We start from the raw sequence: 14990 nt of genomic DNA on the forward strand, positions 1-14990 counted from the left end.
AGCCTGTGTTATTTTATCTCAATGATTTACTATATAAAATACCACATCCATGTGCCAGGAACAGATTTTTCTTCTTGAATCTACTGATAAAACTTAACATAAATAATACCTACTAACGCTGGTACGTTTGAATAAAAATATAAAGATTGTCATCATACCATTACTATATTTATTGGTTTTTGTATTCACAGTTCTCCTATTTTAGTTACAAAACAATTTGTCCAATTAAAATTAAAATTCACAATTTGTACGTAAGCCTAAGTCATTGTCTAAATTACAAAACATGTTATTTTGTACAAAAGTTTATTTGTGATCAGATAATTTTCGTCTTTTTACTACACCTACTTAATTTTTTTATATATTTGTAACATGCCTCGATATAACTGCTTGGAAGAAAGTATGAACTGTTTTACGTATATATATTAATCATAAATTAAAGGGTTTTCCAAATAGACATATTACTTGTTGTGCTATAAATATCTTAATCTAAAAACAACCAAATGTTTTAAAATAAAATAAAAAAGAATGCTATGTTTTATTTATATAGGTTTCTTGTATATTACTATGGTGGCAAACAAGCATACATACTGACGATAAATGGAATTACCGTAGTCTAAGACGCCTGTAACATCAGGGATATATATATATATATATATATATATATATATATATATATATATATATATATATATATATATATATATATATATGTGATTCTGTTCTTTTCACTATATCCTTTTTTAGTGTAGGTGTAGTAAAAAGTTTTATTTAGTATTCAGAAGAAATACAAGTAATAACTCTCGTAGTTTATAAAATTCATAATTGTAAACTAGCTGTGTTCATGTTTTGTTTATAATTTTTAAATATAAGTAATTAAAATACAATTTTAGTGAAATCAATACTATCTATTTTATTTGCGCTATCTGCAATTGTGCTTCACTTTTTATTTTAACTGAATTCATAATCTTTTTTTAATTAACCATTTTGAGAGTTCTCAGGATCTCATCTCTATTTTTTATTTTGTTCTATGGTACAACTGACTTTATGTCATTTACATTTCATTGGTATCTACCATGATTTTAAATACAATAACTTAATACTTAGCTCATGTTATACCATTAACAAAGTTATGAGTATTAATATAAAGTATTCGCAGAATAATCAATACCACTCGGTACCATGGAATACCTAATGTTAAGTGAAATGGTAACTTGAAACATAGTGACGATTTTATAAAATTATTCACTTCTACAAAATTGTCTTATAAATAAAATACTGCGTTTACTTACTTAAAAATTAGTACTTTTATTAAATAAATAGACTTATAGTACAAGACAATGACTTATAGTGAAATGTACAAATTCGACATTGAGATGTTTATATCTATCCTAAAATAATATTAATCACACTTTTGACATTGTAGAGTTTTCCACTTAGGTAATTACGCAAACATCCAATTATGACTGGGTATCCTAGGAATACTTACACGACTTATAATAAACTTAATATTTAATAATCATCACTTTATTACATCTTATCAACACAAAGGAATGGTAAATGTTACAGAGTTCGTTAATGAAAATATAGCTTCTTTATACTTTAAAGATTATAAGGCGGTGAGACCGTAATCCGATTTGATCACTGGCTGACTACCAGGATTAAGTCCTGTTCCACAACCATTGGCACCAACAGGCGAACCGTGTGTGGAGAGATTAGCGACCATTCCGGGATCCATCCCATGCATACTCATCATATGAAGATGATGTGGAGTCATTGGATGGCCAGTGTTCATTTGATTCCCAGGATGCGACATTGGACTGATAGCAGGATCATGCGATAAATTTTGTTGCGAGCCAACACAATGTAAGTCATTCATAATATTATCAGTTACGTTCTCTATACTGTCTGGTCTCCCATTGTTATTAGATTTTTTCTTGTCATTGTTGTTTGTATTCTTATTTGATCTACTCTTTGGTGTGGACCCCCCTTTAGCTGTAGTAGTAACTCCAGCTGGGTTGGTTTTTCTTCTAACGTTTTTGGTGTTGGGCAGTTTGTTATCCTTTTTCCATTTCATCCGTCTGTTCTGAAACCAGATTTTAATTTGTCTTTCTGACAGGACTAGAGTGTGGGCTATCTCTATTCGTCTTCTTCTCGTTAGATACCTGTTGTAATGGAATTCTTTCTCCAATTCTAATATTTGGTGTCTCGTGTATGCTGTTCGCTGCCGTTTAGGTTCCATTCCAGGTTGGAACGAACCATTCGCTGTAACAAATAAAAACAATTTGGTGAATATTCATAATACTATTGCTTAAAAAGTTCTGTTTGTTTAATATTTTGTATATTTATTATCTTTTTTGTATAACTTTTTATCTAAATAACAGTGCACAAAATAAAAAATATAGCTAAAAAAATATATGTAGCTCTTGATTGTAATTGAGTAACATATTTTCTAATACTTAAGTATTTTTTAAATTTTCTCATTTATTAGTATTAGTACGATTGTCTTATATTATTTTTTGTCCGTCTTATATTAAAACAATTTCGTAAAAAACGTGTGCTAAAGTAAATATCTAAATCATTGTAAATAGCGTGTGTTCATTTGATTACTCTGCTAAACGACAATAAAAAATAATCATATGGTTTTTAGAGTATAGTAAGTATATAACATCACGTTAATATCAAATTGTACCGAGATCAGTAGTAACAATTAAACAAGGGCGTCTTGAGATATAGAGATCTTCTATTATGAGAAATAGTTTAGGATTCTAACTTTTTGAATGACTTCAAAAAGATAGTGATTTATAATTAGGCAGTATGAGTCAAAATATCGCCTTCATTATTTTACCATTCTATTTTGATGACTCTTCTTACAATACATGGGACCAAGATTTAATTCTGTGATTGATTGTAGAACAAAATTTGAAGTTCCCATTCCCGAGTTTCTTCCCCCAGTCTATACTTTTACATTGCAATTTTGATGATATTTATGATATCGTCATGTAGTAGGTATAAACTGTAGTATACATACGTTATATAGGCTTTAATCATTTTAAATTTTTATCATTTTACTTCATAAATTGAATAGATAGATAATGGATAGATAATAGCTGATATTATGACGATTATTAAATTTCATAATTTTAAAAGTAGCCTATTGTATGGCTGTATATATATATATATATATATATATATATATATATATATATATATATATATATATATATATATATATATATATATATATATATATTATGCCCACCTGATAGATAGTGGTAACCGTCACCTATAGACATGAGCAGTACCATGGACATAACAAAGTATACTGTTTTGCCCATGATATCCCCTATGCGTTGCCATTCCTGAGGACTCAGGTGTTATTCCTCCGTATCCAGTAAATTCACGCCATATCCCACCCTTCAAACCGAAACACAGCCATGCAAACAACTGCTGTACGGTTGAAACACGAATGGGACAGAGGTACCCAAGCAATCGACTTTTAAACTAAGTCTTCCTCTGGCATAATTATATTTTCATTATTTTTGAAAATGACCGATGTTTTAATATACCGTGTGATATCTATGGTACTGTTCATGTCACCAGGCGACAGTTAACTCTTTCCATTAGATAAGTCATCAGCTTGTTTGCGATTCTAAGCATCAAAGAAAAAAATACTGTCACTTGCCGATGTATCTCGCTTGAAAACAATGAAACTAATCATATTTAATAGCATAAAAGCCTCAACCTTACTTAAGACAGCAACTAAATATTCACTAATGATGTAGCTTTTTATTAATTTAGTAAAGTTTCCAGAACTGCAAATTACATTATATTACAAAAATGTCTTACATTTTTGTATTTTTGTAATTTATTTTACATGAACTTAATAAATGCTTAAAACGTTGCTGCTTATTTTACATTTAAGTAGATTAAAAAATTAGTGTTATAAATCCAGTTTGCCAACATTATTAATTACACACATTTACTTAAAAATATGTACTAAGCTGGTTGTAAACAAGCCAATAAAATACAATGTTTTAAATATATAAACATATAATGGTAGCACGCACAAATAAGGTAGCACATTGCGTGCCAGAACACCGTACTGAATAATTTATGTAGCAACCTCGCGGGCCCATGTTAATTAATGTGCATAATAATTACACATGCACGAGCATGAGCTTCCTTTTTGTTTTGATTAATTGAGTCTAGCAAATTAGTTCATTTTTTAAACAAAATGGCCGCAGTGCGCTGAGAGTGTGATAATATGATATGATACTACACAATGTTGCACAAAAGAATTATGCTTTTAATTGACGTCAATTAATTATCTTGTAATTAAGCTAAGAAAAAAATATAATTAGCTTAATAAGCAACGGCGATTTTTTATATGAATAATAATATTTTTTCTGTAAGTTTTTTTTTTATATTTTTATAAGTTTTAGAAATTATATAATATTTTTTTATTTATGTACCTTTTTTACAAGTGTTACGTTAAACAAATAACTTTGCCAAGTTTGAAGTTTACATAAATTTTTTCCTCTTTCGATCTATGTTGCCTGTACTAGTAGGTAATGCCAAAGTTCTAAAATGTCTAAAAAATTAAATAATTTAACTTTGGTTACGCTTATCATTAAGCACTTAATATATTCTTCAAACAATATACTATATTTCTTTTAAATTTTCTATATCTTCTTTTGTATAGTGAAAACTCGAATAGAGAAAGAATTTAAGTAGTGAAGAAACAGAGGACATAAAATCTATTAGCTGCTGGACGAAAATACAGGTACAGGAATAATAAATCTCCAGATGATAGCGTTACTTTTCTGCGGGGACAAATATTGTACCTACCTACTGCTAGCGATTTTATTTAGCGGCGTTATATTTATAAATATCATGGATACAAAAATACACGAAACAAGATGTAAACAAAAAATAATAAAGAACTTGACCTTACTAATATTAAAAATAGAGTATGTGGTTCTATCAATATAAAACATGAATGCTGGAAATAGGTTAATGTCTTAAAAATGGTGTCATGGAAAACTATTCGGTAACAAGAATCACCAAAGACGTCGCTTTATGAAAGCGAGAAATGATTATATAGGAAGAACAAATAAAATAGAATTAATATAGTTGTTAATTTTTAAAATTTTAGATAATATATAACATGTTTCACTAAAGTACTGGTATGCATAATTTTACATATAGCCCGAATCACATATAATTGGATTATTCATCTAACGTAACTATGTTTAATGCAAATAAAGAATCTGAATCAATAAAATAAATTTCACATGGCCAAATAAAAAAAGACAATAACAGTTTCCAACAGTGAGTAAAAAGATGCATGACACAAATCACAAATATCTTCTACAAAGAACTGTACAGTGGATACAGGTATCGAAGATCCTATTTGAATTCATATATTTTCTATATATTCCGTAACAATAACTACATAGAATTAATGAAATGCAAAAAACCGTTTCTATTTTATTATAATTGTTATATCTATACATTTCGCGTTCGATTAAATTTCTATTTTATCGAGATCTTTTTAAATAAGTTACTATACGAACTAAGTACTTCAACACAATTACTACACAACAATTCTGGCCACGAAATAAAGCCATTGTCTTATTTGTCTGTCCATTGTATATAGAATTAATGAAATGCAAAAAACCGTTTCTATTTTATTATAATTGTTATATCTATACATTTCGCGTTCGATTAAATTTCTATTTTATCGAGATCTTTTTAAATAAGTTACAAGCACAGAATTACAGATGTTTAGAAGATAATTTACCATTGGTGACATACCAGATAAAAATAATACAATCAATATTAGCTCTAATAGTTTTATACAACGTCGTATGTATCGGACCTCTAATGTAATAAATGTTATTTATATAAAGTATCACTATCAAGGTATGGAGAGGGCTATACTCGGAGTCTCTTTGCGTGACAAATTCCAAAGAAAAGTTCTTAAGTGGTGACCCCGTACGGGCAAACGTAGTGTAGGATGACCCCCTAGATGGAGTGACGATCTCAAACGCATTGCAGGGAGTCAACGGATGTGTTGCTTAGGATCGTTCCTTATGGCAGTCTATAGGGGAGGCCTATGTTCAGTAGTGGACAGATAATGGCTGAGATGATAATAATGATGATGATGATCGCTATCAAACACAACATATAAATCAATGTGTACATAGATCTAACTCAACAGAAATTAAATCATGCTAAGTGGACCCACTTTTGATCTATCTGTTTAATAAGAAAGTATCTATATAGTTATAACAAAAATAGTCTACATTTTGCGAACTAAGTACTTCAACACAATTACTACACAACAATTCTGGCCACGAAATAAAGCCATTGTCGGGCTGATTTCGAGCATTCCCTTAATTTCCTTCGCCGGAAATTGCCTTTATATTCAACGCAAAATAAAAGTTACATTATTCCTTTACAAAAACTTTAGAAGCTCATTTAGTGGTTTTCACCTAAAATTCGATTATATCAATTTAACAAATATGTTCATCCTATAATCTTAGAATTGAGTGGATATAGGGAAAGATTTTATCAGGTGATTCTGCTCTTGGTTAATAAATAGATATGGCCTGTTAGTAATAAATCGAATAAGTGATATTTCCGTTCTTATTGTATATTACGTATTAACAATAAATTTTAAGCTGTTAAAAACATTTTTGTTGTAATCAAAATAGAACTTACAGCCACAAGTTTGTAAGAAAGTGATTTAAATTGAACGATTATACCTATACAAAACATTTATGCTTGAAATATGATTTATATGAGTTTGTAACTTTGAACGCTATGACCTTCAATTATAAAATACGTCACGGGGACGTATTACTGGAATAAAAGTGTCCTTTGTAGGTATATGTATATACATATTTCTAAATGTAACACGGTCTGTGTTTCAAATTTCATTTAAATATATTCAGCTAATTTGTTGCTTTTAGACTACTACAAAAATTAGATAATTATATTGAACTACCTATATCTCCTGGCTTCACCCGTGACCGTGTCGTGATGTTAAATAGCTTATGACCTTACCCAAGAAATCAAATGAAAAAATAATTCAAACCCGACTACTAGCTACAGATTAGCGTGTTCATACAAACATACCCACTGCTTTATTATATTAGTATAGATAAAATTTATATCTCGAACTATTTCTGAGAAATCTAACCACTAATCTGATAGTAACATTAGTTAGGTAAAGTATATAAAAAGAGGAATAAAATAAAATACTAGTAAATGGGCAGTGCTCAGAAAGAGATGGCGACAAGATATTGGGCCGGCAGTGGAATTTCTAAGGGAATCCGCGGTTTGGGACAGCCTGGTATGTGCGGTTGGCCGGAGTTCCGAGATTTCTAGTGGTCAGAATGACGACGCCACATTGATCCGGGTTCGTGGGCTGAGCAATATACCTACAATCTCGTACATATAGATTGGTATTAAAACATACAAGGTATAATATTAGGAGACGAGTATTACTTAATCGAAAACTGTCGATTATGTACTCGTAATTTTATTTGTTGAATGATATCATAAATAATTAATAAGGTTTCAAAAGAAGTCACTGAAACCTGAAATATATTCATATTTGTAGATCAGAATAAAAAGCAGCCTATATCCATCTTCATTCCATACAGTACCTACGTGTATACTACATTTCAAAGCAATTGGTTCAGCTGTTACAGAGACAGAACTATAAGAAGTAATAAACGAATTCACTTACACATTTTATAATATTAATAAGGATTAAGACATAAATTAATAATTAAATTAAATAATTGCGAATTACAACAAATGATGACTATAATGTAACCGAAATATGAAAGTAAATGTGAAGAAGACCAAAGATACGATTATTGAGATGAAAGGATCTATATCGTTATATCAGACATTGATAGAAGACAAAAAAGAAGAGGGAGTATTTAAAACAAGGACAAAAATGGAAAGGAGTCTAAATATTACCGTATAGCCTATATAAACGAAAATATAAGAAGTAACGCTTACTTTGACATAATTTCAAAAGCACTATTATCTCCACTCGTGTAAATAAAACTTAATCTTGGGTATAAGAGAAAAAACATAAATGTAGAATTAATGCGATTATAAAAATGAAAGCTTTGAAAATGTATGTCCTTTAAAAGAATTAATATTAAATTCAATGAAGCAAGAGTAAGAGTAACCTGTTTTAAAAGTACCTAAAGATTTATGAATTGGATTTCTTCATCTACTTAATTTAACTATAGAATTAGTTGAAATTACAGTAATTTTAATGTAAAAGACCAAATATAGTAATTTCACTATTATGATATTGTTACCCAATATGATGAATATCTATATTTGTTTGTCTACAAATGATAAATAAATTTCTTTCAAATCTTCACATTATAAGAATCCAAATTCATCATATCCATATAATATGATAATAAGATTCATTATACATTATCATCGTCACGCACTGCAAAACACGAGCCGTTACGCGGCTACTGATCCACGCGTTCCATCTTCGCTTCGTTAGCGGCGGTACACGTCACCATGCTGATGACAATCTGAATTGAATTACGGGCTACCTGCAACGAACGTGTGGTCTCATAAGCGATCTGTTAATCTCGAGTCGATCTCGCGACGCGAGCGCTATCAATCCCGCCCGGTGGTCCCGCCTCATTACGTTGAACGTAATATCTGGAATCGTCCCACTATTGTTATAATGAAAAATGTTGGCCCATTGACAGGTGTCGATAAGGAAGACCCGAAGCCTCGACGGAACAGCAAATATGATGCTGGCAATTTTATCGGTAATCAATCAAGGAACCGGTTCATTAATGCTCTTGACCCGACGAGTAATGTTTGACTAAATATTGCATCATGGACAATCGAAGGACTTGACATCAATCGGTCGCGTGTACCTAATTACGTTCTCTCATATTATTCTTGTGTTCTTTGTTATTATAACCCCAAGAGTCACTCTGTGTTGTATTAGATACAATAACTACACATCATCGTCAATATCTGTCATCGAATCGTCTATACAATGTGCATAATTTGCTATTAGAAGAGCTGTCATCAATTTCATTGATTATGAAATTTGAACAGGCTACAAAATAGATAACTAAAAATATTACTAATTCTGACTATGCCTAAACCAAAATGGCTTTTGGTATAAATACTAACTGTAAACTGCGACTTTGTAAATATACATACACATAACACGCATACACATTAAGCGTCTTATTTGTTAACTTTGAAATTATGTCTCATCTGTACATCAAAGGTTATTGTAGTTAGTTCAGCTTATTAGTTGTCGCTACATGTTTCTAGATTTATAATCCTAATAGGTATAAACAGATTAACAACATAAAATGAAAATGATTATGACATATGGCATATAGAATAGACCTGTATAATACAAAATATATCGGATACAGTATCCAAAAACTATTAAGAGATAAATAAGTGTCAAAGGTGACTAAGAGAGGGCGAGAGGTGGGCAGCAGCGTTTAAACATCTCTAAAATCTAACTGCGGTTGCCAATCCGCCTGCCAATCATGGCAACTACTAGCGAAATCCCCAAAGGGGAGGTTTACATTTAGTAGTGGACTATTAAAGGCTGATATGGTGGTTCAGAGAAGAATTATACTTATATCAAATTAAAAAAAAAAAACATAATACGTTTACTGTACTAAAAATTATAATAGAAAATTTTCCATGTGACCATTTTGTACATTTGTAGATAAAAACTTTTATGATCATTTGTTTGTTTTAATAAACAATGAAAGGCTTCGAAATCAACCACGCAAAATAAACAAATTAAGGGTTACTAGTTAATTTATAAAAACATCCTTTGACAAAGCAAAAAAATCCTAATCCGAATAACTAATCAGAAGGTACAATTCATTTAAAACGATACCGTTACTAAATATATTTAAATGAAAATCAATTAAAAAAAAGGATAATACAAGCCAAATTGAATTTAATAACAAGACATAAAAACTAGAAAACAAATTACTACACGCTCCGCATTTCACAATAGAATGCGACACCCATGAAAAACTAGTTGAGCTTAAACTATCAAGAGAATAAATCTTACAAAAACTAGATATCGATAATCTTTACGGTAAATTCTCGACCAGAAACAGCTATTTAAAAGCTATAAAAATAAACGACACTCATTAACATGAGTGTTGGGTCCCATTGTCAATTGAAGGGAACCTGGCGTCTTTACAGAATAGTAATGGCATCGCATTAGTAAACTGTCAAAACACATCAAAGGACACATAACTGAAGGACCTCCTTGTAAAGACGGCGAGTGTTATTGATTGCGAGCAATTTGTTAATTCTTTGACGAATCCGCCGCTGACGTAAGAATGTTTTAAAAGATATTTTGCGGTCGTATTTTGCGCAAAGGACATATTAACTGCCAAATAAAAAATATTGTAAACAAAAAATATTTATATACGATGTTCGTTCAAAGATATTAATGTTTCGTTAATGACGGTGTTTTGTGTATGTTGTTCACATTATGCACGAACATGAACTAGATTTTTTTTCTCACAGATAGGTATTCAATACTTGAATAAGAATATTATTATACTCATATATTACCTACTATATTTTATAAAGGTGCTTATTTTTCATTAGTCGTTAATTAACAAACAATCAACAGTATTACATTAACCCTTAATTACCATCAACATGTAAAATATCAAATTTTGCCACTAATTATTTACTACTGACAAATAAATAGATAGGTAAATAGATTTTTACATAGGTATTAACTGAAAGTATAAATCATATAACCATAGTTTAAAATGTTATCAATTTATTGTTTATTCATTAAACTTTAAACTATATTTAGTTAAAACTAATTTCCTGTCCGTATTTATCTGAATTGTTTGTATAGTATTGTGAAGGCATATTTATTGACAATATGTTCTAGAATATTATCTATACAATTAGTCGTTAATAGAATTGTATGTTTATCTAAGTTTAAGTAATAAACATTTAACAATATACCAGAAATGTGGCAATCATGTTTAAGTCTGAAAGGTACCTACGGGCTATTGTTGGAGTGTATTGTTTCATCTATGGTATGTTATCTAAGTATATTACTCATACAAAAGTGTTATTTGTATTACTGTAAATGGTAGGCAATTACCTCTGATTAGTGTAAATGGTGGATTTAACACAATATGGTGTTATCTATTAGTCAACAGTAAATAAGAATATAATTAACAATGCAAAGTAATGAGAAAATAAATAAAAATACAAAATTAATATTAAAATAAAACGGTAATTTAAAAACAACAATACGTAAGTTATGGCGTACGTGTAGGCTGTAATACGAATTGGCACGTGGGTAAAACCTGAAACCCTTCCATTAATAGTTTTCCTAAACTTAAGTATGTACTAAGAAATACTACTAAAGTGCTATAAAGTAACGTCATTAAACTATTATGTGTAAAGTCAATGTTAACTCATCAATTAAATAGCTTCAGTTTTAAGAAAGTTCATAGTTATCGCCTTAATATTTCTCTTTTAATTAATACTTCTTTCTGTAAGAAATTGTCACTGGCAGTTTTGAGGCTTATTTTTATTTTTCTCATCCAAATATTCCAAATATATAAAAGATACTCGTAGTACTGATTTCAACATTTCACCTATCTATACGTCCCCAGAGACAAAGGAAAGTTACTTCTAATAAAGATGATTTATTTTTGTCAATATTCAATACACACATTTATCAAAAACTTTTCAATAAATACGTCATATGTACTATAATTTTACATAAAAGTGAGTTTGTTTGTTTGTTACCACTTAACGCCATAACGACAATTAATCACTATGAAATTTGGTATAGACATATTATATGGGACGGAGAAGAGCATAGGCAACTTTGATCTCGGTCAGTGAACATATTCTGGCCACGCAGACGAAATTGCAGGAAAATATTTGTAATAATATAAATTAGTAATGATAAAACAATACTCACAGGCCCCAGCAACATGTATTTTCTTCATCCAAGGATAAATGACCCTGTCTGTATTGTCGGAGCATATGGAAGAGTCGTCGTCTTCTACCGGCGGACTATCTAGCAAGAGCCTTTCCTCATCCATCTCCGAAGCTGGTGACCCTTCACGACCGAGTGCATGAAGCTTCCTTCCAGCTGGTGCTGCTTCTTCGATGTGCCTCTCTAACCTTAAGCCAAGTTCAGCAAGACCTGGCGCTACTTCTCCACTATGAGGCGGTGCGTATCCGTGATCTGCGTCAGACGGATGCGAGGGCTCAGGAGGCCGAGGTGGTGGTGCCACAGGTGGGTGCTGAGGCAACGGGTGATAGTATCCTCCATAACCATATCCTGTCCCGATCTGCACAGGTGCATACTGATGTTGGTATCCATATTGTAGATGCTGATGTTGGTAGTACTCCCCTGGTGGTATGTAGTCTGCCTGGCTGTACTCCTCGGAAGGCGGGAACTTGGGGTCCGGTTGCGGTTGGTATCCACCGTTCATGAGGAAGGAGCTCATGGTGGGCGTGGTCGAGTCGGCGCATCACCTCTCGTTCAACACGCCTGTTAATATGGCCGCCATTCAAACGTCACGGGAACATTGCATAGTTCAATGGTTATTTCTTTATTTTATAGTTATTGCTCTTTATTTTGTTACATATATAGTAAGACAGTATTGGTCTCGACTGTATTGTAGTTAACTGAAAAACTAAGTTGTAGCTTTGCCACGGGGAAGACAATGTAGTAGGTACGTGTATGTATTAATATATTTCTAATGAACAAGCACAATTATTACCACTATTAGTTCTCGCAAGGATCCTTCAATAGGTAGGTTTGTTTATCCACAATAAGCCAGAACACACAGAGATACACTGCCCCACAAAAATGTCTTTTCATCAAAATTATTTAAGTACCTAAAATATTATTAAAATTTTAGAAATAGAGATATCTTAATCATAACACACCGTTTTCAATCACTTTATGAACAAATATCACACTAAAGTCGTTTTATATTATTATGAATTCTTCATAGATTATTAATTATTATTTTTAGATTTTTTTATTATCAAAAAATAGTCACAATATTATATTACACTTACAAGAGTAAAAGTCCACTTTTAAACGTTTCACTGTCACAAACAAAATATCAAAGTTCCGCTGTTGCTATTCAGTTCAGGAATTTACAAGTTTTTATTGAAACAAAATATTTGCAAAGTCATTTGATTTATCACTTTTTAATTATAAACAATGGAGTCGAAGACGCGCTATCCTGCGACGACATTTTGAGACAATATACACTGACTGTCCAACACGCCAGCGCACTCTGTCACTTTAAGGACTCCTATACATGTTCATCAATTTTTACATACCACCTTCCATTTTTAAGGCGGTGCTGTTCTTATGCTATCTTCTTCACAAACGCAAGTTCAAATTCAAACCTTATTATAATACATTTAAGGTTGATAATAAATCGCACTTCTTCTCTAAAGCATCAAACCGCAACAATAATTTTCCCCCTTCCACTTATAAACAACTGTATACGTGCGAATGAAATAGAAATATCAGCGACGATTTCAAGCACAAAGAGTTTAAATATAACTATCCTTTTCTGTCAGAAGAGTTTTTGCGAAGAGTAAACGAGAAAGAGACTCAGTATTAGCTTTTTGCGTAGATGGTATTAAAGAAGCCGTTTTAATAATAATACAAAACGAACATGGTCTCTATTCGTAACGACGCGGCATTTTAAATATTTAATATCCAATTTCTTTTAGTTTTTCATTACCTATAGTACCTACCTACTCGCCTTCTAGTGGTGAATTTTTTTAATAGTTGATAATTAGATTATATTAATAAGCAAAGTTTAATGATTTTTTATAGAATAATTCTAAGCAGCTCGTCAAATTGTCATATCTATGATTCTATCCACTTATATCGACGTTTTAATTCAATGTGGATGGTGAGTGTACCAAAAATTAAAATAAATTAAATTGCTCTGATAATAAAATTTTTCTTTATTCAGTTATTTTATTTTTAGAAATTACTAAGCCTGAAAAACGACAAAAAGACTACAAAATATCTAGATAATATTACTATTTATTTTTACTTACTTATTTATTATTTACTTGTTTATTATTATATCAACAAATAATTGCCCACTGCTAAACATATACCTCTCTTATAAGGGGGGTTTTGCTAGTAACCTTTTGGTGGGCAGATTGGCAATCGCAATTAGGTTTTGGTGATGTTTTAAGAGGGACACTGCTACCTTCCTCAACCATTAAGTTTCCTTATTCTCCTTTTTACGACACCTAATGGAAAAGAAGGGGTAACCCATTTTCTGTCAAGACTATACATGGCATACTATCTATATCTAGACAAAACTCAATAACTTACAAAAATAAAGTGCATATATTATAAAAATTATAAGAAACGTATTATCGGGTACAAAAGAAATAATCTTTATATGAATAATAATGTAGATTATAAACTAATAACAATAGATCATACCAATTGTATCAACAAAAACGTAAAGCTAGTATTAACTAAATATAAACTAAATAAGGAATCTGTAGTTACATATATTGTGTCCTAAATTTACTTTATTATAACTAATTAATGTGTATATCATATACGACCACCATAATCCTAATGTTGTCACTGGGATTACCTCACCATGACCGATCTTAAGAAAACAAAAATCATGGTCTCCGAGTCAGAGTAGATACGTATGTAAGCCGCCAGCATAACACTGAGATCCACCGACAAAGAGCCACCAACAACAAATAAACAAAAATGTCTGGTGATTTTATTGAATTAGATGATCACAATGGTAAGAGCAGGGTCATCTGTTCTATAATGCTGCGTCATGGCTTCCAACCGGCTGCAGGCACAAAAGGTGGTAACACCCGATCAATGAATGTTTGATCAATAATAGATGTATATCTTGTGCACG

The 14990-nt window shown here is 31.1% G+C and overlaps 1 protein-coding gene across 1 annotated transcript; it reads right to left on the reverse strand.

Annotated features, from left to right (window-relative positions):
- Window positions 1–716: 716 nt before the first annotated feature.
- On the reverse strand, window positions 717–13055 carry LOC113523391 (homeobox protein Hox-C4). Its single transcript, XM_052892611.1, has 2 exons — window positions 12023–13055; window positions 717–2262 (listed from the first exon to the last, which is right to left on the reverse strand). Exons 1-2 carry the CDS (start codon window positions 12555–12557, stop codon window positions 1607–1609), a joined length of 1191 nt encoding a protein of 396 aa, XP_052748571.1. The 5' UTR covers window positions 12558–13055; the 3' UTR covers window positions 717–1606.
- Window positions 13056–14990: the final 1935 nt, after the last annotated feature.

Source organism: Galleria mellonella, unplaced genomic scaffold (genome assembly GCF_026898425.1).
Source record: "Galleria mellonella isolate WM207_F2 unplaced genomic scaffold, CSIRO_AGI_GalMel_v1 utg159, whole genome shotgun sequence".
Classification (NCBI taxonomy): domain Eukaryota; kingdom Metazoa; phylum Arthropoda; class Insecta; order Lepidoptera; family Pyralidae; genus Galleria; species Galleria mellonella.

Bases quoted from the DNA above. Each gene is read 5' to 3' on its own strand.
- LOC113523391 (XM_052892611.1), bottom strand. From the start codon at position 12,557: ATGAGCTCCTTCCTCATGAACGGTGGATACCAACCGCAACCGGACCCC. The intron at 2,263-12,022 runs GTGAGTATTGTT...TATTTGTTACAG, and splicing joins AATACATGTTGCTGGGGCCT to CGAATGGTTCGTTCCAACCT.